Consider the following 23,607-nt stretch of genomic DNA (forward strand, 5'->3'; position numbering starts at 1 on the left):
GAATGGATGAATGAGTGAATGAATGAATGATTTAAAGAATTAATAAATAATTATTGAATGAAGGTATGAATGGATGAATAAATAAATAATTATTACATAATCTTAAAAGGAAACAGAGAGCACCAGGATGAGAGGGTACCCAGATACCACGGAGCTAATGGAAGGAATTTTCTTGTCTGCATCTGGAAAATCTCTCTGTTTTGGGGGTGGGCACTGCTCATCATCATCATTTGTTGGATGTCTAATGAAAGATCAAAGAACTGGACAGTAGAAGTTGCCACATGTATCAAATATACCACCATAATATCAGAGTTCACTAATACATGTAACAGTGTATAGGTGTAAGGGAAGTGGTTTTATGGGAATTCCTAATATATTTTGTGTATATTCCTGAAATATAAATCTAAAATTTCCCTACAAATAAAGTTTAAAATTAAATAAACAAATAATTAAATTAATGAAGAGGTACTGCATGGGAGTTTTTCTTGACTAGAAAAATTTTCACTAAATTGACAGCCGAGGAAGAGATTTACATAATGACTAAAGAATAAGAACAATTTGTGAATTTGAAGAACAAATAATGACATTAAGTTATTATGAATTGTCTTATGGACTTATTTATTTATAAGAATGAGTAAATCTCCCAAGGGGATTCCAAATAACTTTTCTCTCAATAACGATTTCATTGTAATCATCTAATCAATTCTTAACACTCAGTAAAAATGACTTTTTAAAATATAAGATTATCCACGATGCTTCATTGCCTCCAATCTAAAAACTCTTAGCTTGCCCAAAGAAACGTTCTGTTTTCTGGGTTTGTCTATGTACCTTGTAGTCTTGACTGGGTTTTCTGCTCCTGAAACCCCTGGTCAATATGTCTATCCTGAGAGAATCATGGATTTACTCAACCCAGAGAGTAGTTTGCTCTCTGCTCCTTGCCCTGAACATACTGGGCTCTCATCGACCTACCTTTTCCATTCACTACCGCTGATCTCAACTCCTATATATGACCTCATATATAGGCCGAATCCCTCTAGTGTATATTTTTATTCCACCAAGTTCCTTCTTTATGGAAATCACTAGAATATTAATTTGGATTTTATTTTGTAAATGCAATTGTGCCTTTATATCACAGTAGAAATCTTACTGGATTCAGGATATTTCTCTTATTTTATCTCTTTCAAAAAATATTTCTCAAGCAACAGAAAAAATCAGAGTTTATTTCCACATGCACAAGGAATCACTGAACTTGAAAAAATGAGGCAGATGAAAGAACCCAGAGTCCCACTAATCACATAACTCAGGCTGGCATCTCTTACCTATATTTAACCTGAACAGCTATCTCTGTATTGAGAAATTTACATTTACAATATTAAAAACAGGCAAAACTTATATTTTAGCTGCAACACGACACTATTTTACAACATCAATAAGCATTTCATGAATCCTGAGTTTTGATTTTACTTTAATAACTTTAATACTTAATTTGCAGATATTATTGGGTTTTGTAGGTTCAAATACTCTCTAAGACAAAAAAAATCACTCACCATTCCATGTTATTTCTCTCTCTGAATGAAGATAAAAATAAAGTTGAATTAGAAAGTATTTCCAAACACTACTTCCAAATCATCTAGACCAGATTTTATAGTTTTATTAAAATAAGAAAATCAGGTATAAACCCTCTTTTAAAAAGAATAGTTTTCCATACCATTTCACATACATACTAAGCAATGGCCAATTTCTTTTTTTTTTAAATTTTTTTTATTGACTTTGTAATAATATTACATTAAAATATATATATATATGAGGTCCCATTGAACCCTACCACCCCCACCCCACCTCTCCCCCCACCAGCAACACTCCCTCCCATCATCATGACACAGCCATTGCATTTGGCAAGTACATCTCTGGGCATCCCCGCACCCCATGGTCAACGGTCCACACCATGGCCCACACTCTCCCCCATTCCATCCAGTGGGCCCTGTGAGGATTTACAATGTCCGGTGATTGCCCCTGAAGCACCATCCAGGGCAGCTCCATGTCCCAAAGACGCCTCCACCTCTCATCTCTTCCTGCCTTTCCCCATACCCATCAGCCATCATGTCCACTTTTCTCAATCCAATGCCACCTTTTCTATGTGGACATTGGATTGGTTGTGTCCATTGCACCTCTATGTCAAGAGGAGGCTCAGATTCCACCTGGATGCTGGATACAATCCTCCCACTTTCAGTTGTAATCACTCTAGGCTCCATGGTGTGGTGGTTGTCCTTCTTCAACTCCATCTTAGCTGAGTGTGGTGAGCCCAATAAGTCAGATTGTAGGTGCTGGAGTCTGCTGAGGCTCAGGACCTGGCTATCACATTGTCAGTCCAGAGATTCAACTCCCCTAAATATATCTTAAACCCCGACACTAACTGCACCTCCAGCACATTAGCATGAAAGTCTTATGAAGAGAGATCCTATCTGAGTCCAGATTCATCACACATAAACACCATTCCAAAGAGGGCCATCTGACCTGGTAGTTAACCCCATCTGCCATGACCATAACTCCCATGGGTCTCTTTAGCTCTCGAAGGAACCGATATCTGGGGGTTGTATCTGCTTTATCTGTCTCTCAGACTCTGCTCAGTTGTGCATAAGGGCAATCCTTCTGACAGCCTCCAGACTCTTTTTTAGAGACTCGTAGCCATATAAACTCATTTCTCCTTTCCATTTCCCCCTTACATTAGGTCAAACAGCATTTTAAAGTCATGTTATTTTATGTAGACAGGGATAGCAATGGCCAATTTCATGATGAATTGTAAACAAGTTTCTTACTTACATTCTCAATGTAATAGTGGGGGTACCCAAAGGTCCCCCTAATTCCTCAGCACTTATATGCCAGCTTGACCCAGACATAAGTCAAATTTTAATAATCATCCCCAGAAGTGTAAGAATGCGTTGATCATATCATACATTATAATCTTCCCAAGCCTGTTAATGTCCTTAGCAAACATCTCTCCTAAGAGCACAGTAAAAACATCTCCACACTCGTTTTGTAAGCGTCATGCAACCATAAAAGAAATCTGTTCTTCTCCCTATGGAATGTCCTTGTTCTGAAACCACTTACAAATCACCTCTTATTTTCTGATCTCTAGGTGGAGCACTAACTTACTCATTCTTTGGCATGCCATGGCCAGAGCATCCTCCCTGTCCACAAGTCCAAATAAAGCTTATACTTGACTAAATGCCCTATTTGTTCTCTCTTCTCATGGCTTCCCAATCTCATACGTTTCAGGAATTGGGTTTTAACAACTAGTGACATGGAGCCAAGAGAAACAATGTCTTCCATTCATTGTGGGCATGAGCTCAGGCAAAGGATACCCCAGACGGGAAATCCTGGCTTGGCTTTTAATGTCCATGCCAGGTGGGATACCTGCCTTCTTTGGCCAGTCGGGACCACTGAGAGAATATGGAGTTACCTACTTGCTTTCAAGTTGTGGAGCTTCAGGTGAGTATGGTGATGTGCCAAAAACCCAGATGGAAGCAGCAGTGGACTACGACAAGGAAAACAAGGTGGCAGCCACTCTGCAAACCTACTGCTGACTGCCTTCCTGGTGTATCAGTGGTTAGGAGTGGTGATGTTTTCAACGGGGCAGTTCTCCAGAGCCATTTCAGAGCCAATAAGGGTGGCTTCCCCTTCCCCATGTAGTGGGCAAACTAAATTGTACGTGCTATTTGGTTTCTGTCTCTATGCCCAGGTTAGTTTTCATTTGGGGTGGAGTGCACACTATGAAGGTCAACATATTTTTGTTCCAGGAACATTGGTGTGTGGACAGAGAACCAAGAAAAATTGGTTCATCAGGGTAATATAAATTTAGTCCATAACCCTATCCTGGTTAGAGGCCGAAGTGTGTTTTTATTTTCATTATGGAATTGTCTTCTTTAAAGGAAATTAAAATGTACATATAAAATACTAATTTAAAACAGCACATTTCTTTGATAGTTCTGCTGATAAAAATTAAATGATAATTGGCAAATTATCATTAGTATAATAAGACAATATCAAAGATTCCTTTCACAGCTCTAAATGAATAAGTTAATGGTTTTTAGTGTTATGACAATCAACATTTTATGATTAGTTTGGATCAGAATGTATCTAGGTCAATATAACAGTAGAAAACTTTCTGAGCCAAATAATATACTAACATTTAAACTCACAAAAAGAACTGAGGGAAAACTAAAGAGTTTTGATTGATTTTGCATTCATTGTGTCCTGAGTATGGCCTTTTTCAGGTTCAATAACTAAAGTCTTGAAAGGAATTTCTACTACCACTACTACAGCTATAGTTAATAACCCATATTGTCAAGATTTTTAAATATATGCAATTTTAGTATAAGTATAACCCTCTGCAATAAATCCCATCATTATAGACTTGAAATTTTAAAAATACCTTAGAATGTTAAAAATCTTTTGCAAAATCACAAGCCTTCTAAGTAACAGAGCTGGAATTTAAACAAAGGCAATCTGAAACTAGAACATACGCTGCTAAAAAATTAATCTAATAATCACTTACTCTTCTCTGCCTTAAGATAAACAATATAAATGACGGAATGAATGAGAGAATCATGTAATGATTAAATTGATGAGCTATCAAAGACATAAACAAACAAATAAATAAGCAAATATATATATTTACTACAAGGCAGCAGAGAGCCACAGGATGAGAGCTGCCCCAGATACCACAGAGCAGATGGAAGGAATTATCCTGTTGCTGTTACAAACTCTCTCCAGTTTGGGGGATGGGAGCTGGCCATAATCATCACCGTGTTGGTTTTATAGGGCAAACTCATAGAACTCTACAGTGTAATTTGTCCCATTTCTACATATATGAAACTAAATTAGAAAGTCAATAATAGGATTAATTGCATGTGAGTGTAAGGGAGGTGGTTTATATGTGAATTTCCTATACATTTTGTGTATGTATTCCTACATATAAATATAAAACGTCTCTAAATATTAAGTGTAAAACTTAAATAAAAATTTAAGTAAATAAATGAAGTGTTACATCTGAGTTCTTTCTTCACTGGAAAATTTTCTTTAAATAGATAGACTTAGGAATTTGCATAATGACTTTAAAAAAAATTGTGACATTGAAAACAAATATTGAATACTAAATAGTTAATATGAATTGACTTTTCCGACCTATTTATTTATAAGAGTGTATCGCCAAAGGAGATTCCATTTAATTTTTCTCTGTGCAACCTATAAACTGTAAATATTTAACCAATTATTTACATTCAACAAAAATACATTTTGAAACATAGGTCTATTCATGATGCTCCTTTGTCTGCAATGTTCAAAACTGTTAGCATAGGCAAAAAAAAAACACTGCATTTCCTAGTTGTTGCCTACATATCTTGTTGTCTTGTCTAAGTTTTCTACACCAGAATACTTGGTCAATATATGTCAACCCTGATAGAATTATGTGTTTACTCAACCCAGAGTGTAGTGTGTTCTCTGCTCCCTGCCCTGCACATGCTGGGCTCTCATTGACCTACCTATTCCATTCATTACCACTGATCTCAACTCCATAAGCACATCTTCAGGAAATCTATGACCTCATATATAGGACGAATCCCTCTAGTGTATATTCTTATTGCACCAAGTTCTTTCTTTACGGAAATCACTACAATATTAATTTGGATTTTATTTTGTAAATGGAATAGTGCCTTTATATCGCAGTAGAAATCTTACTGGATTCAGGATACTTCTCTTATTTTATCTCTTTCAAAAAATATTTCTCAAGCACCAAAAAAAGTCAGAGTTTATTCCCACATGCACAAGGAATCACTGAACTTGAAAAAATGAGGCAGATGAAAGAACTCAGAGTCCCATTAGTCACATAACTCAGGCTGGCACATCTTACCTATATTTAACATGAACAGCTATTTCTCTGTTCAGAAATTTACATTTGCAATTTTAAAAACATGCAAAACTTATTTTAGCTGCAACATGACACCATTTTACAACATCAATAAGCATTTCATGAATCCTTAGTTTCGATTTCACTTTAAGAACTTTAATAATCGAATTGCAGATATTATCGGATTTTTCAGGTACAAATACTCTCTAAGACAAAAATAAAAATCACTCACCATTCCATGTTATTTTTTTCTCTGAATAAAGATAAAAACAAAATTGAATTAGAAAGTATTTCCATACACTACTTCCAAATCATCTAGACCAGATTTTATACATTTTTACTAAAATAAGAAAATCAGGTATAAACATCTTTCTAAAAAAGAATAGTTTTCCATACCATTTCACATACATACTAAGCACTTGCAAATTTCATGATGAATTGTAAGCAAGTTTCTTGCTTACAATCTCAATGTAATAGTGGGGGTACCAAAAGGTCCACTAAATTCCTCAGCACTTAGGTGCCAGCTTGACCCAGACATAAGTCAAAGTTTAATAATCCTCCCCAGAAGTGTAAGAATGCGTAGAACATATCATATACTATAATCATCCCAAGCCTGTTAATGTCCTTAGCAAACATCTCTCCTAGGAGCACGGTAAAAACAGCTCCACACTCGATTTGTAAGCGTCATGCGACCATAAAAGAAATCTGTTCTTCTCCCTATGGAATGCCCTTGTTCTGAAACGACTTACGAATCACCTTTCACTTTCTGATCTTTGTGTGGAGCACTAACTTACTCATTCTTTGGCATGCCATGGCCAGAGCATCCTCCCTGTTCACAAGTCCAAATAAAGCTTAATCTGACTACATGCCCTGTTTGTTCCCTCTCCTCATGGCCTCGCAATCCCATACTTTTCAGGAATTGGTTTTTAACACCTAGTAAACCAGGAGCCAAGAGAAACAATGTCTTCCATTCATTGTGGGCAAGAGCTCAGGCAAAGGATACGCCAGACGGGAAATCCTGGCTTGACTTTCAATGTCCACATCAGGTGGGATACCTGCCTTCTTTGGCCAGTTGGGACCACTGAGAGAATATGGAGTTACCTACTTGCTTTCAAGTTGTGGAGCTTCAGGTGGGTATGGTGATGTGCCAAAAACCCTGATGGAAGCAGTAGTGGACTACGACAAGGAAAACAAGGTGGCAGCCACTCTGCAAACCCACTGCTGACTGCCTTCCTGGTGTATCGGTTTGTTAGGAGTGCTAACATTTTCAACGGGGCAGTTCTCCAGCACCATTTCAGAGCCAATAAGGGTGGCTTCCCCTTCCCCATGTAGTGGGCAAACTAAATTGTGTGTGCAATTTGGTTTCTGTCTCTATGCCAGGTTAGTTTTCATTTGGGGTGGAGTGCACACTATGAAGGTCAACATATTTTTGTTCCAGGAACATTGGTATGTGGATAGAGGACCAAGAAAAACTGGTTCATCAGGGTAGTGAAAAGTTAGTCCATACCCCTATCCTGGTTACAGGCCAAAGTGTGTTTTTTATTTTCATTATGGAATTGTCTTCTTTAAAGGGAATTATATGTAAATATAAAATACTAATTTAAAACAGCACGTTTCTTTGATAGTTCTGCTGATAAAAATAAGTAAGACAGTCAATATCAAAGATTTCCTTCACAGGTCTAAATGAACAAGTTAATGGTTTTTAGTGTTATGACAATGAAGATTTTATGATTAGTTTGGATCAGGATGTATCTAGGTCAATATAACTACAAAAAACTTTCTGAGCCAAATAATTCAGTCTGATTATAAATTATATATCCTATGCGATAATTTAATTTGCCCAATATTTAAGGTCACAAAAAGAACTGAGGTAAAACTAAAGAGAGTCCATTGCTTTTGCATTCATTGTGTCCTGAGTATTGCCTTAAAACCATTTTGCCTTTTTCAGGTTCAATAACTAAAGCCATGAAAGCAATTTTTACTACCACTACTACAGCTATAGTTAATAACCCAATATTGTCAAGGTTTTTAGATACATGAAATTTTAGTACTAAGCACAACCCTATGTAATAAATCCCATCATTATAGACTTAACATTTTAAAAATGCCTTAGAATGGTAAAAATCTTTTGCAAAATCGCAAGCCTTCTCAGTAATAGAGCTGGAATTTAAACACAGGCAATCTGAAACTAGAACATATTCTGCTGAAAAATTAATCTAATAATCACTTACTCTTCTTTGCCTTGAGATAAACGATATGAATGAGGGAATGAATGAGGGAATCATGTAATGATTAAATTGATGAACTACTAAAGACATAAACAAATAAATAAACAAATACATATATATTTACTAAAAGGCAGCAGAGAGACACAGGATGAGAGCAGTCCCAGATTCCATGGAGCAGATGGAAGGAATTATCCTGTTGCTGTTACAAACTTTCTCCAGTTTGGGGGATGGGAGCTGACCATAATCATCATCGTGTTGGTTTTACAGGGCAAACTCATAGAGCTCTGCAGTATAAGTTGTCCCCTTTCTACATATATCGCACTAATTTAGAAGGTCAATAATAGGATTAATTGTATGTGAGTGTAAGGGAGGTAGGTTATATGTGAATTCCCTATACATTTTGTGTATGTTTTCCTAAATATAAATTTAAAACTTCTCTGAAAATTAAGAGTAAAAATTAAATAAAAATTTAAGTAAATAAATGAAATGTTACATTTGAGTTCTTTCTTCACTGGAAAATTTTCTTCAAATAGACAGACTTAGGAATTTGCATAATGACTAAAGAAAAAAAAACAATTTGTGACATTGAAAACAAATATTGAATACTAAATAGTTAATATGAATTGACTTTTCCAACCTGTTTATTTATGAGTGTTATCGCCAAAGGAGATTCCATTTAACTTTTCTCTCTGCAACCTTTTAACTGTAATATTTAATCCATGATTTACATTCAATAAAAATAACATTTTGAAATGTAAGTCTATTCATGATGTTCCTTTGTCTGCAATATTCAAAACCATTACCATTGCCAAAGAAACACTGCATTTCCTAGTCGTTGCCTGTGTATCTTCAGGTCTTCTCTAAGTTTTCTATACCAGAATACCCTGGTCAATATATGTCAAACCTGTTAGAATCATGTGTTTACTCAACCCATAGTGTAGTGTGCTCTCTGCTCCCTGCCCTGCACATGCTGGGCTCTCATTGACCTACGCATTCCATTCATTTCCGCTGACCTCAACTCCATTAACACTTCTTCAGGAAATCTGTGACCTCATATATAAGCCGAATCCCTCTCGTGTATAATCTTATTGCACCAAGTTCCTTACTTATGGAAATCACTAGAATATTAATTTGGATTTTATTTTGAAAATGCAATTGTGCCTCTATACCACAGTAGAAATCTTATTGCATTTGGGATATTTCTCTTATTTTTCTCTTTCAAAAAATATTTCTAAAGCAACAAAAAAAAAATCAGACTTTATTTTCACATGCATAAGGAATCACTGAACTTGAAAAAATGAGACAGATGAAAGAACTCAGAGTCCCATTAATCACCTAACTCAGGTTGGCACATCTTACCTGTATTTAACCTGAACAGCTATCTCCATGTTGAGAAATTTACATTTACAATTTTAAAAACAGGCAAAACTTATTTTAGCTGCAACTCGACACTATTTTACAACATCAATAAGCATTTCATGAATCCTTAGTTTCGATTTCACTTTAATAACTTTAATACTCAATTTGCAGATATTATTGGGTTTTTCAGGTCCAAAAACTCTCTAATACAAAAATAAAAATCACTCACCATTCCATGTTATTTTTTTCTCTGAATAAAGATAAAAACAAAATTGAATTAGAAAGTATTTCCATACACTACTTCCAAATCATCTAGACCAGATTTTATACATTTTTTTTAAAATAAGAAAATCAGGTATAAACACCTTTTTAAAAAAGAATAGTTTTCCACACCATTTCACATACATACTAAGGAATCACCAATTTCATGATGAATTGTAAGCAAGTTTCTTGTTTACGTTCTCAATGTAATAGTGGGGGTACCAAAAGGTTGCCCTAATTCCTCACCACTTATGTGGCAGCATGACCCAGACATAAGTTAAAGTTTAATAATCCTCCCCAGAAGTGTAAGAATGCGTAGATCATATCACACACTATAATCATCCCAAGGTTGTTAATGCCCTTAGTAAACATCTCTCCTAGGAGCACAGCAAAAACATCTCCACATTCCTTTTGTAATCGTCATGCGACCGTAACAGAAATCTGTTCTTCTCCCTATGGAATGTCCTTGTTCTGAAAACACTTATAAATCACCTCATTTTCTGATCTCTAGGTGGAGCACTAACTTACTCATTCTTTGGCATGCCATGGTCAGAGATTCTTCCCTGTCCACAAGTCCAAATAAAGCATACACCTGACTAAATGCCCTGTTTGTCTTCTCTTCTCATGGCCTCACGATCTCATACCTTTCAGGAACTGGGTTTTAACAACTAGTAAGCCAGGAGCCAAGAGACAGAATGTCTTCCACTCATCGTGGGCATATGCTCAGGCAAAGGATACCCCAGACGGGAAATCCTGGCTTGGCTCTGAATGTCCATGTCAGGTGGGATAACTGCCTTCTTTGGCCAGTCAGGACCACTGAGAGAATATGGAGTCACCTACTTGCTTTCAAGTTGTCGCGCTTCAGGTGAGTATGGTGATGTGCCAAAATCCCTGATGGAAGCAGCAGTGGACTACGACAAGGAAAACAAGGTGACAGCCACTCTGCAAACCCACTGCTGACTGCCTTCCTGGTGTATCGGTTTGTTAGGAGTGGTAATGTTTTCAACGGGGCAATTCTCCAGCACCATTTCAGAGCTAATAAGGGTGGCTTCCTCTTCCCCATGTAGTCAGCAAACTAAATTGTATGTGCAATTTGGTTTCTGTCTCTATGCCCAGGTTAGTTTTCATTTGGGGTGGAGTGCACACTATGAAGGTCAACATGTTTTTGTTCCAGGAACATTGGTGTGTGGATAGAGAACCAAGAAAAATTGGTTCATCAGGGTAGTGTAAAGTTAGTCCATACCCCTATCGTGGTTACAGGCCAAAGTGTGTTTTTTATTTTCATTATGGAATTGTCTTCTTTAAAGGGAATTATATGTAAATATAAAATACTAATTTAAAACAGCACGTTTCTTTGATAGTTCTGCTGATAAAAATAAGTAAGACAGTCAATATCAAAGATTTCCTTCACAGGTCTAAATGAACAAGTTAATGGTTTTTAGTGTTATGACAATGAAGATTTTATGATTAGTTTGGATCAGGATGTATCTAGGTCAATATAACTACAAAAAACTTTCTGAGCCAAATAATTCAGTCTGATTATAAATTATATATCCTATGCGATAATTTAATTTGCCCAATATTTAAGGTCACAAAAAGAACTGAGGTAAAACTAAAGAGAGTCCATTGCTTTTGCATTCATTGTGTCCTGAGTATTGCCTTAAAACCATTTTGCCTTTTTCAGGTTCAATAACTAAAGCCATGAAAGCAATTTTTACTACCACTACTACAGCTATAGTTAATAACCCAATATTGTCAAGGTTTTTAGATACATGAAATTTTAGTACTAAGCACAACCCTATGTAATAAATCCCATCATTATAGACTTAACATTTTAAAAATGCCTTAGAATGGTAAAAATCTTTTGCAAAATCGCAAGCCTTCTCAGTAATAGAGCTGGAATTTAAACACAGGCAATCTGAAACTAGAACATATTCTGCTGAAAAATTAATCTAATAATCACTTACTCTTCTTTGCCTTGAGATAAACGATATGAATGAGGGAATGAATGAGGGAATCATGTAATGATTAAATTGATGAACTACTAAAGACATAAACAAATAAATAAACAAATACATATATATTTACTAAAAGGCAGCAGAGAGACACAGGATGAGAGCAGTCCCAGATTCCATGGAGCAGATGGAAGGAATTATCCTGTTGCTGTTACAAACTTTCTCCAGTTTGGGGGATGGGAGCTGACCATAATCATCATCGTGTTGGTTTTACAGGGCAAACTCATAGAGCTCTGCAGTATAAGTTGTCCCCTTTCTACATATATCGCACTAATTTAGAAGGTCAATAATAGGATTAATTGTATGTGAGTGTAAGGGAGGTAGGTTATATGTGAATTCCCTATACATTTTGTGTATGTTTTCCTAAATATAAATTTAAAACTTCTCTGAAAATTAAGAGTAAAAATTAAATAAAAATTTAAGTAAATAAATGAAATGTTACATTTGAGTTCTTTCTTCACTGGAAAATTTTCTTCAAATAGACAGACTTAGGAATTTGCATAATGACTAAAGAAAAAAAAACAATTTGTGACATTGAAAACAAATATTGAATACTAAATAGTTAATATGAATTGACTTTTCCAACCTGTTTATTTATGAGTGTTATCGCCAAAGGAGATTCCATTTAACTTTTCTCTCTGCAACCTTTTAACTGTAATATTTAATCCATGATTTACATTCAATAAAAATAACATTTTGAAATGTAAGTCTATTCATGATGTTCCTTTGTCTGCAATATTCAAAACCATTACCATTGCCAAAGAAACACTGCATTTCCTAGTCGTTGCCTGTGTATCTTCAGGTCTTCTCTAAGTTTTCTATACCAGAATACCCTGGTCAATATATGTCAAACCTGTTAGAATCATGTGTTTACTCAACCCATAGTGTAGTGTGCTCTCTGCTCCCTGCCCTGCACATGCTGGGCTCTCATTGACCTACGCATTCCATTCATTTCCGCTGACCTCAACTCCATTAACACTTCTTCAGGAAATCTGTGACCTCATATATAAGCCGAATCCCTCTCGTGTATAATCTTATTGCACCAAGTTCCTTACTTATGGAAATCACTAGAATATTAATTTGGATTTTATTTTGAAAATGCAATTGTGCCTCTATACCACAGTAGAAATCTTATTGCATTTGGGATATTTCTCTTATTTTTCTCTTTCAAAAAATATTTCTAAAGCAACAAAAAAAAAATCAGACTTTATTTTCACATGCATAAGGAATCACTGAACTTGAAAAAATGAGACAGATGAAAGAACTCAGAGTCCCATTAATCACCTAACTCAGGTTGGCACATCTTACCTGTATTTAACCTGAACAGCTATCTCCATGTTGAGAAATTTACATTTACAATTTTAAAAACAGGCAAAACTTATTTTAGCTGCAACTCGACACTATTTTACAACATCAATAAGCATTTCATGAATCCTTAGTTTCGATTTCACTTTAATAACTTTAATACTCAATTTGCAGATATTATTGGGTTTTTCAGGTCCAAAAACTCTCTAATACAAAAATAAAAATCACTCACCATTCCATGTTATTTTTTTCTCTGAATAAAGATAAAAACAAAATTGAATTAGAAAGTATTTCCATACACTACTTCCAAATCATCTAGACCAGATTTTATACATTTTTTTTAAAATAAGAAAATCAGGTATAAACACCTTTTTAAAAAAGAATAGTTTTCCACACCATTTCACATACATACTAAGGAATCACCAATTTCATGATGAATTGTAAGCAAGTTTCTTGTTTACGTTCTCAATGTAATAGTGGGGGTACCAAAAGGTTGCCCTAATTCCTCACCACTTATGTGGCAGCATGACCCAGACATAAGTTAAAGTTTAATAATCCTCCCCAGAAGTGTAAGAATGCGTAGATCATATCACACACTATAATCATCCCAAGGTTGTTAATGCCCTTAGTAAACATCTCTCCTAGGAGCACAGCAAAAACATCTCCACATTCCTTTTGTAATCGTCATGCGACCGTAACAGAAATCTGTTCTTCTCCCTATGGAATGTCCTTGTTCTGAAAACACTTATAAATCACCTCATTTTCTGATCTCTAGGTGGAGCACTAACTTACTCATTCTTTGGCATGCCATGGTCAGAGATTCTTCCCTGTCCACAAGTCCAAATAAAGCATACACCTGACTAAATGCCCTGTTTGTCTTCTCTTCTCATGGCCTCACGATCTCATACCTTTCAGGAACTGGGTTTTAACAACTAGTAAGCCAGGAGCCAAGAGACAGAATGTCTTCCACTCATCGTGGGCATATGCTCAGGCAAAGGATACCCCAGACGGGAAATCCTGGCTTGGCTCTGAATGTCCATGTCAGGTGGGATAACTGCCTTCTTTGGCCAGTCAGGACCACTGAGAGAATATGGAGTCACCTACTTGCTTTCAAGTTGTCGCGCTTCAGGTGAGTATGGTGATGTGCCAAAATCCCTGATGGAAGCAGCAGTGGACTACGACAAGGAAAACAAGGTGACAGCCACTCTGCAAACCCACTGCTGACTGCCTTCCTGGTGTATCGGTTTGTTAGGAGTGGTAATGTTTTCAACGGGGCAATTCTCCAGCACCATTTCAGAGCTAATAAGGGTGGCTTCCTCTTCCCCATGTAGTCAGCAAACTAAATTGTATGTGCAATTTGGTTTCTGTCTCTATGCCCAGGTTAGTTTTCATTTGGGGTGGAGTGCACACTATGAAGGTCAACATGTTTTTGTTCCAGGAACATTGGTGTGTGGATAGAGAACCAAGAAAAATTGGTTCATCAGGGTAGTGTAAAGTTAGTCCATACCCCTATCGTGGTTACAGGCCAAAGTGTGTTTTTTATTTTCATTATGGAATTGTCTTCTTTAAAGGGAATTATATGTAAATATAAAATACTAATTTAAAACAGCACGTTTCTTTGATAGTTCTGCTGATAAAAATAAGTAAGACAGTCAATATCAAAGATTTCCTTCACAGGTCTAAATGAACAAGTTAATGGTTTTTAGTGTTATGACAATGAAGATTTTATGATTAGTTTGGATCAGGATGTATCTAGGTCAATATAACTACAAAAAACTTTCTGAGCCAAATAATTCAGTCTGATTATAAATTATATATCCTATGCGATAATTTAATTTGCCCAATATTTAAGGTCACAAAAAGAACTGAGGTAAAACTAAAGAGAGTCCATTGCTTTTGCATTCATTGTGTCCTGAGTATTGCCTTAAAACCATTTTGCCTTTTTCAGGTTCAATAACTAAAGCCTACCACTACTACACTACTTACTACCACTACTACAGCTATAGTTAATAACCCAATATTGTCAAGGTTTTTAGATACATGAAATTTTAGTACTAAGCACAACCCTATGTAATAAATCCCATCATTATAGACTTAACATTTTAAAAATGCCTTAGAATGGTAAAAATCTTTTGCAAAATCGCAAGCCTTCTCAGTAATAGAGCTGGAATTTAAACACAGGCAATCTGAAACTAGAACATATTCTGCTGAAAAATTAATCTAATAATCACTTACTCTTCTTTGCCTTGAGATAAACGATATGAATGAGGGAATGAATGAGGGAATCATGTAATGATTAAATTGATGAACTACTAAAGACATAAACAAATATATATATATTTACTAAAAGGCAGCAGAGAGACACAGGATGAGAGCGGTCCCAGATTCCATGGAGCAGATGGAAGGAATTATCCTGTTGCTGTTACAAACTTTCTCCAGTTTGGGGGATGGGAGCTGACCATAATCATCATCGTGTTGGTTTTACAGGGCAAACTCATAGAGCTCTGCAGTATAAGTTGTCCCCTTTCTACATATATCACACTAATTTAGAAGGTCAATAATAGGATTAATTGTATGTGAGTGTAAGGGAGGTAGGTTATATGTGAATTCCCTATACATTTTGTGTATGTTTTCCTAAATATAAATTTAAAACTTCTCTGAAAATTAAGAGTAAAAATTAAATAAAAATTTATGTAAATAAATGAAGTGTTACATTTGAGTTCTTTCTTCATTGGAAAATTTTCTTTAAATAGACAGACTTAGGAATTTGCGTAATGACTAAAGAAAAAAATCAATTTGTGACATTGAAAACAAATATTGAATACTAAATAGTTAGTATGAATTGACTTTTCTGACCGGTTTATTTATAAGAGTGTTATCACCAAAGGAGATTCCATTTAACTTTTCTCTCTGCAACCTTTTAACTATAACATTTAATCCATGATTTACACTCAATAAAAATAACATTTTGAATTGTAAGTCTATTCGTGATGCTCCTTTGTCTGCAATTTTCAAAACCGTTAGCATGCCCAGAGAAACACTGCATTTCCTAGTTGTTGCCTACATATCTTGTGGTCTTGTCTAAGCTTTCTATACCAGAATACCCTGGTCAATGTATGTCAAACCTGATAGAATCATGTATTTACTCAACCCAGAGTGTAGTGTGCTCTCTGCTCCCTGCCCTGCACATGCCGGGCTCTCATTGACCTACCCATTCATTATCACTGAACTCTGCTCCCTAAGCACTTCTTCAGGAATACTTTGAACTCATATATAGGCCAAATCCATCTAATACATATACTTATTGCACCAAGTTCCTCTTCATGGCACTCATTAGAATATAAATTAAATATTTATTCTGTATGTGTAATTTTATAGTGTCCATAATAGAAACCTCAATGGAAGTGTTGATTCCAAATCTATTTTTTTCTTTTTCCATTTTTTTCCCATCACAAATCAATATTAGCTGGTTTCTAAATGCACAAGAAATCCCTCAACTTTTCTGAATGAAGCAGTGGAAAGAAATCAGAGTCCCAGTCCTCACATAGCACAAGCTGGCATATCTTAATTTCCATTTAAATTTTAAAACTATCTCCATGTTGAGAAATTTACATTTAGAATGTTACTATTAGACAAAAGCTATTTTAGTTGCCACCCAACACTATTTTAGAACATCAGTAAGCCTTTCATTAACTGTGAGTTTAGATTTTGCTGTAATAATTTAAAACAATTTTGGGGTATTATTAAATGTTGAAAGTTCAAATATTGTATAAGGCAAAATTAAATATCACTCACCTTTTTCTTTTATTATTTCCTCTGAATAAGAGAAATGAAAGATAAAAACAAAATTATGTTAAAAACTGTCCCCATAAACTATCAGCAAATAATCCAGAACAGATGCTTTAAATTTTCATAAAACCAAGAAAGTTAGCTATAAATAACTCTTTAAAAAATGAAAGTGTTGATGTCATTTCACATACATACTAAACAATGGCCATTTTCATGATTATTTTAAGAAAAATTTCTTCTTACTATATGAATGTAATTGTGTGGGTATCAGGTCCCCCTATTTCCTCAGTACTTAGATGCCAGCATGACCTAGGCAGAAGCTAAAGTTGAATAACCCCACCCAGAAGTGAAAGAATGCTTATATGGTATCATAAATTACAATCTTCCCAAAGCTGTTAATGTCCTTTGTAAAAATTTCTTCCTAGGAGAGCAGTAAACCATCTCCACACCCCATGAATAAGCTTCATTTGACCCTAACAGGAACTCTGTTTTCCTACACTATGGAATGTCCTTGTCCTGAAACCACTTATAAATCACCGCTCTTTTTCACTTCTTTTTGGGGAGAGCTAAGTTCACTTATTCTTTGGCCTGCCACTGTCAAGGATTCTTCCCTGTCTGCTAGTCCCATTAAAGATTGTGCTTAACTCAATGCCCAGTGTCTTATGGTTCTCATGGCCTCATCTTCCCATGTCCTTCATTAGTTGAGTTGTAACAACCAGTGAGTCATGAGCCAAGAGAGAGAATGACCATGGTCAGTCATGGGCATGTGCTCAGGTGTAGGGAAATCCTGGGTTGGCTTGTAATGTCCATGTGAGGAGGCGTGGCTGCCCTCTTGGGCAGGTGGGGACCACTGAGAGAATATGGAGTCACCTACTTGCCTGACAGCTGTGGAACTCCACGTCAGTAGGGGGATGTCCCAAAAACCTGATGGCATTATTAGTTAAATAAGATAAGGAAACTAATCTTGAAGCAACTCTGCAAACCCATTGCTGACACCCTTCATGGTGTTATCAAGTGTTAAGAATAATTCTGTATGCATGAGGCAGCTCTCCAGTGTCATTTCATAGCCAATCAAGTGTGCCTTCCCTTTTCCCACATATTTGGGAAACTAAATGGTATATGCACTTTGGTTTCTGTCTCCATGCCCTGGTCAGTTTTATTTTGGTGTGGTTGTGGACTTTGAGTTCAAAATATTTTTGTTCTAGTAATGTGTGGAGATTTGACCAAATAAAACTGATTTATCAGGGTAGTGTAAATTTAGTCCATAACCATGTCCTGGACAGAAACTGAATTGTGTTAATTATTTACTCGATGGAATTTTCTTCCTTAAAGGGAATTACCCAGTAAATATAAAATACTAAATGCTTAGCACCTTTTTTGAGAGTTCATCTGATTAAAAAAAATGAAAATTTGCAGATAATAGTGAAAATACTAATATAACTAATATCAAATATTATTTTTACCACTTTGCATGAACAAGTTAATGACTTTTGGTGTTATGACAATCAACATTTTATGATTAGTTGATTACCTAGATACTGGTAATCAACATTACTGTGTTTAGGCTGTATCTAGGGCAATATAACTACAAAAAATACGTGGAATAGAATAATTCATTCTGATGACAAGTTATATTTCTTACATGATATTATAGTTTGTCCAATATTTAAATATACAGAAAGAAATATGGGAAAGCTAAATAGAATTTATCCATTTTGTTTTCATGGTGTCCTGATATTGCCTGAAAACCATCTTTTCTTTTCCAAGTTCAGTACCTAAAAACATGAAAGCTTATTACTACAACTATCACTGCTCGAAATAACCTAATATGTTTCAAGAATTTATGAATAGGAAATTTTAATACTGTGCATACCCCTATGCCATAAATACCATTATTATAGTCTTTAAAGAAAAAACAAACTTGATTGAGGTGCTTAAAAATTTTTTGCAAAATAATGAAGCTTCTATGCAATAGAGCTGGAATTTAAACCCAGACCACCCGATTCAAGGGTCTACTCTTCAAAAAAAGTATCTGCTAATTATTAAATTTTCCCTGTCTTTAGGTAAACCAAAATGAATTAGGGAGCGAATGAGTGAGAGTCAATGAATGAGTGGATGAACTGATAAAGATATAAGCATAAACTATAATGTAAACCATTATCTATGTGGTGCAGCAGTGCTCCAAATGTATTTACCAAATGCAATGAAAGTCCCATGATGATGAAAGAGGTTGTTGATTTGGGTGGAGTGGGGTGAGTGGGGGGGGGGGGTATATGGGGACCTCATATTTTTTTTAACGTAACATTTTAAAAAAATAAAGAGAAAAAATTAAATTAAAAAAAGACATAAGGACATAAAAACATAAAGACAAATAAATAAATAAATGAATAAATAAATAAATAAATAAATCTTAAAGGGAAACAGAGAGAACCAGGATGAGATGGCACCCTGATAACACAGTGTGGATAGAAGGTATTATCTTGTCTGCAGCTTCACACACTCACAATTTATGGGATGGGAAATGTCCGTTACCACCATTTTATTGGTTGTCTAGGGCAAGCTCACAGAACTCTACAGTATACCTGTCAATTTCCCACATATACTACCCTAATTTAGAAGGTCAATAACAGGGTTAACTCTTTGGGGGTATAAGGAATGGGTGTTATATGAGACTTTCCTATACTTTGGTGTAATTCTTCTTAAATAAAAATCTACAATTTATCTAAACATAAAGTTTAAATTTTAAATAGTCAAATAAATACATGAAGAAGTGTTACATGGGAGTTTTTTCTTCACTGGAAAATTTTTCATTAAATAGATGCTAGACTAAGGGATTTGCATAATCACTAAAGAATAAAAACAATTTGTGACTTTAAAGAACAAATATTGAACATTAAAAAAGTTAATATTGACTTTTTGGACCTATTTATTTACATAAGTGTATCTCAAAAATGGATTCCATATAAATTTTCTCTCGGCAAACTTTTCACTGTAATCTTCTAATCAATTCTTTACCCACAATAAAGACAATTTAAAATATAAATCTGACTGCAGCGGCGATTCCTGGAGGCTCTGCGGTACTGGGGAATTCATAAGCCCTGAGTGGGCTATTAAGGGACTAACAGAGCAGGAGGCCTTTGCAAACCGATTTGGTGAGACAGATGGGAGTTTCTTGCGAGGCGGAATTTTTGATTTCTGACACAGATAATAGCGCTTCGGGCTAGAGCCCCACCCCCAAAGCCGGCTGCTGATCTGCATTGGCCTTAAATCACTCCCAGTAAAGAGACGTCAGGAGGAGGCTATTTCCGGGGATTGCAGGGTGAGAGGTGTCTGGAAGCCCATTAGGGGAATCTATTGCTAGGCGTGTGATTTTTGGTTTTGGACACTGATACAGCGCTTCCTGCCAGGGCCCCGCCCCCTAGGCCTGGCTGCGGATCTGCAGCGTCCTTAAATTGGCTGCAATATAGAGGCGCCCCCAACTGGCTGTTTTGGGGGCTTGCAGGGTGGGGTGTATCCTGAAGTTGAATTGGAGATACAGCCACAGAAGAGTCCCTAGAGAGAGGGGGAATTGCGGATTTCGGACACATAGGTCAGAATTTGCAGATGTGACCTCTCCCATAGGGCTGGCACACAGCTGCGGAGATCCCTGAAGGCTGTGTTGCACTGCGGTGCTCCCAGGCTCCCTGTTAACTGGATTTGAGATTGCCAGGTCTTTGTCCCCTAAACCCTGGTGGCCCACACCCCAGAGACTCACACCTCTTGAGTCTGCAATATCACAGACTTTTCATCCCTGAATCCACCACACCCTGAGGCCCATCTGAGGTCCTTGATTTTCCTAGCCCTCAACATTTGCGTGTTTTTTTTTTTTAATTTAAATTTTTATTTTTTATTATGTATTGTCCTGGTTGCTAATATTGCATTATTTCCTAGTCTTTTCTCCCATTGTATCCCCCAGGCTTTTTTTTTTTTTTCATTTATTTAGGGTTTTTTTGTTATTGCTGTTGTTGGTGTTCTATATCTTCTTTTCTTTTCCTTACTTGTTTCTCTCCCTTTTCTTTACCCACCCCCACTTTTTTCTTTCTTTCTTTCTTTCTTCTCTCTCTGTTTGTTCCCTCTCTTTTCTCTTGTCCCTCATTTTCTTCTAATTTTATTTTACCTTAATTATACAATAGGTGCTGCAGGGAACACCTCACATTTACTGGGTTTCCTCATCCTCCATTGCCTCATTTCTGTGTGAATTGATTTTGGCTACCTACACTATCCTCTTTCCCCTACATCTTGATATCCTCCATCATCTACTGTCTCTCCTACATTCCACCTCCCTTTCTTTGATCCCCAAATGGTCTAACTCTTAATTTTTAATACCTCTGTTTTGTTTTCTGTCTTTTATCCACTCTTGAAACTATTGCCTTTCTCTTCTCTTTCCCTCTCTCATGAAAACACTAGCTTTTTAATTCATGCCATATTCCTCCCATATTCAGTCGACTACCTCATGGTAGGTACTCTACTTACTGCTATAACTCCACACAACTTACATGAATCTAATATCCATTCTCCCAGATCTCATATTGTTGCTCTGTTAACATTTATTACTTTACACATTTTCCTTTCTTACACAATTGCCTTTCCCTGGCCCTAATACTTTCCTCCAAAGTGAACTCAGCCAGCAATAAGAAATTAGAATACAAAGAACAAAGTGACAAAGAAAAGATATAACACTTATGCAAAAACAACAGCTAATTAATCCCCAAGACTAGACAAAGAAGCAAAGGAACTGATTAAACCCTTCAAGATAAAATGATGACCAAACAGCAACAAAAATCTACAAACCAAACCAATAATCAGGAAAACATGGCTGAATCCAATGAACAAACTAAAAACCAGGAAGGGGAGCAGAACTTCACACAAGTAATTAAAGATCTCAGAACATATATCACAGACAAATTTAATGAAGTAAAGGAAGAGGTTAACAATATGAAGACAACACTTGGAGGAGAAATTGCAGACATATGCAAAAAGATAACAGATATGATGGGAATGAACACCACAGTTCAAGAAATAAAAAATACACTCGCAGCAAATAGCAGCAGATTAGAAGAGGCAGAACAGAGAATTAGTGATGTGGAAGCCAGTACATCGGAATCAAACAGATAGTAGAATTGATTGATAAAAAGATAGAAAAAATCCAGCTACGACTTAGGGACCTGAATGAAAATGCAAAATGCACAAACATATGTACTATAGGCATCCCAGAAGGAGAAGAGAAGGGAACGGGGTCAGAAGGAGTGTTGCAGGAAATAACGGCTGAAAACTTCCCAAATCTACTGAAAGAGACAGATGTACATATCCAAGAAGCACAACACATCCCAAACATCATAAACCCCAACAGGTCCACCCCAAGACATATGCTTGTCAAATTATCCAACGCTCAAGACAAAGAGAAAATTCTAAAAGCAGCAAGAGAAAAGAAAACCATCACATACAAAGAAAGCTCCATAAGATTAAGTGCTCATTTCTCATCTGAAACCAGGGAGGCAAGAAGGCAGTGGTATGATATAGTCAAGGTACCAAAAGAAAAAAATTTCCAACCAAGAATACTGTAGCCAGCTAAACTAACATTCAAAAATGATGGAGAGTTCAAAATATTCACAGATAAACAGAAATTGAAAGAGTATGCCAACAAGAAACCTCCCCTTCAAGAAATTCTAAAGGGAGTTCTGCAGGAAAAAAGGAAAAAACAGGACAGGCAGAATTGGAGGAGAGTGTAAGAGCAACAAAAAAGACAAAAAGAAAAGAAAAAAAAAGCAAACAAAATATGACAAACACAAGTCCAAACAAAATATGGCTAACATAAATAATTCCTTGAAAGTAATAACACTGAATGTCAACGGATTAAACTCACCTATCAAAAGATTCAGACTGGGACATTGGATAAGGAAATATGACTCATCGATATGCTGTCTACAAGACACACATCTTAGACCCAGAGATTCATGGAGGCTGAAAGTGAATGGTTGGAAAACAATCTTACAAGCAAACAATAACCAAATAAAGGCAGGAGTAGCTTTATTAATATCAGACAAAATAGACTTTAAATGTGAAACAATTGTGAGAGACAAAGAAGGCTAGTACTTATTAGTGAAAGGGACAATCTCTCAAGAAGAATGAACAATCATAAATATTTATGCTCCTAACAAGGGTGCCTCTAAATACGTGAGGCAAACGCTGGAAAAACTAAGTGAAACAATAGATGCATCTACAATTATAGTGGGGGATTGTAATACACCACTATCAACTCTGGACAGAACATCTCAAAAGAGAATCACTAAAGAAACAAAACATTTGAACAGTATATTAGAGGAGCTGGATCTAATAGACATATATAGATCATTACACCCAAACACAGCAGGATATACATTTTTCTCAAGCGCACATGGAACATTCTCCAAGATAGACCATATGCTAGGCCACAAAGAAAGGCTTAATGAATTCAGAAAGATCAAAATCATACAAAACAATATCTCCGACCACAATGGAGTCAAGTTGGAAATTTGCAAGGGACAGAGGCCCAGATTTCACACCATGATTTGGAAATTAAACAGCACACTCTTAGAAAAACAGTGGGTCAAAGAGGAAATCTCGAAAGAAATCAATGACTACCTTGAAACAAATTATAATGATAACACAACATACCAAAATTTATGGGATGCAGCAAAAGCAGTACTGAGAGGGAAATTTATAACCA

At 36.0% G+C, this 23,607-nt stretch overlaps 1 protein-coding gene across 1 annotated transcript in view; it reads right to left on the reverse strand.

The window, feature by feature from the left end:
- Positions 1-10,873, reverse strand: part of LOC131276912 (golgin subfamily A member 6-like protein 1) — a 58,202-nt gene extending 47,329 nt beyond the window's left edge. The window contains exons 1-4 of the mRNA XM_071212738.1: positions 10,594-10,873; positions 9,722-9,742; positions 6,138-6,158; positions 1,548-1,568 (exon numbers count right to left, since the gene is read on the reverse strand). Coding sequence (XP_071068839.1) covers positions 1,548-1,568; positions 6,138-6,158; positions 9,722-9,742; positions 10,594-10,816 — 286 coding nt within the window. The 5' untranslated portion in view covers positions 10,817-10,873. The remainder of the gene's footprint in view (positions 1-1,547; positions 1,569-6,137; positions 6,159-9,721; positions 9,743-10,593) is intronic.
- Between the last annotated feature and the right edge of the window lie 12,734 nt (positions 10,874-23,607).

The sequence above is a fragment of the Dasypus novemcinctus genome, chromosome 30 (assembly GCF_030445035.2).
Source record: "Dasypus novemcinctus isolate mDasNov1 chromosome 30, mDasNov1.1.hap2, whole genome shotgun sequence".
Lineage (NCBI taxonomy): Eukaryota > Metazoa > Chordata > Mammalia > Cingulata > Dasypodidae > Dasypus > Dasypus novemcinctus.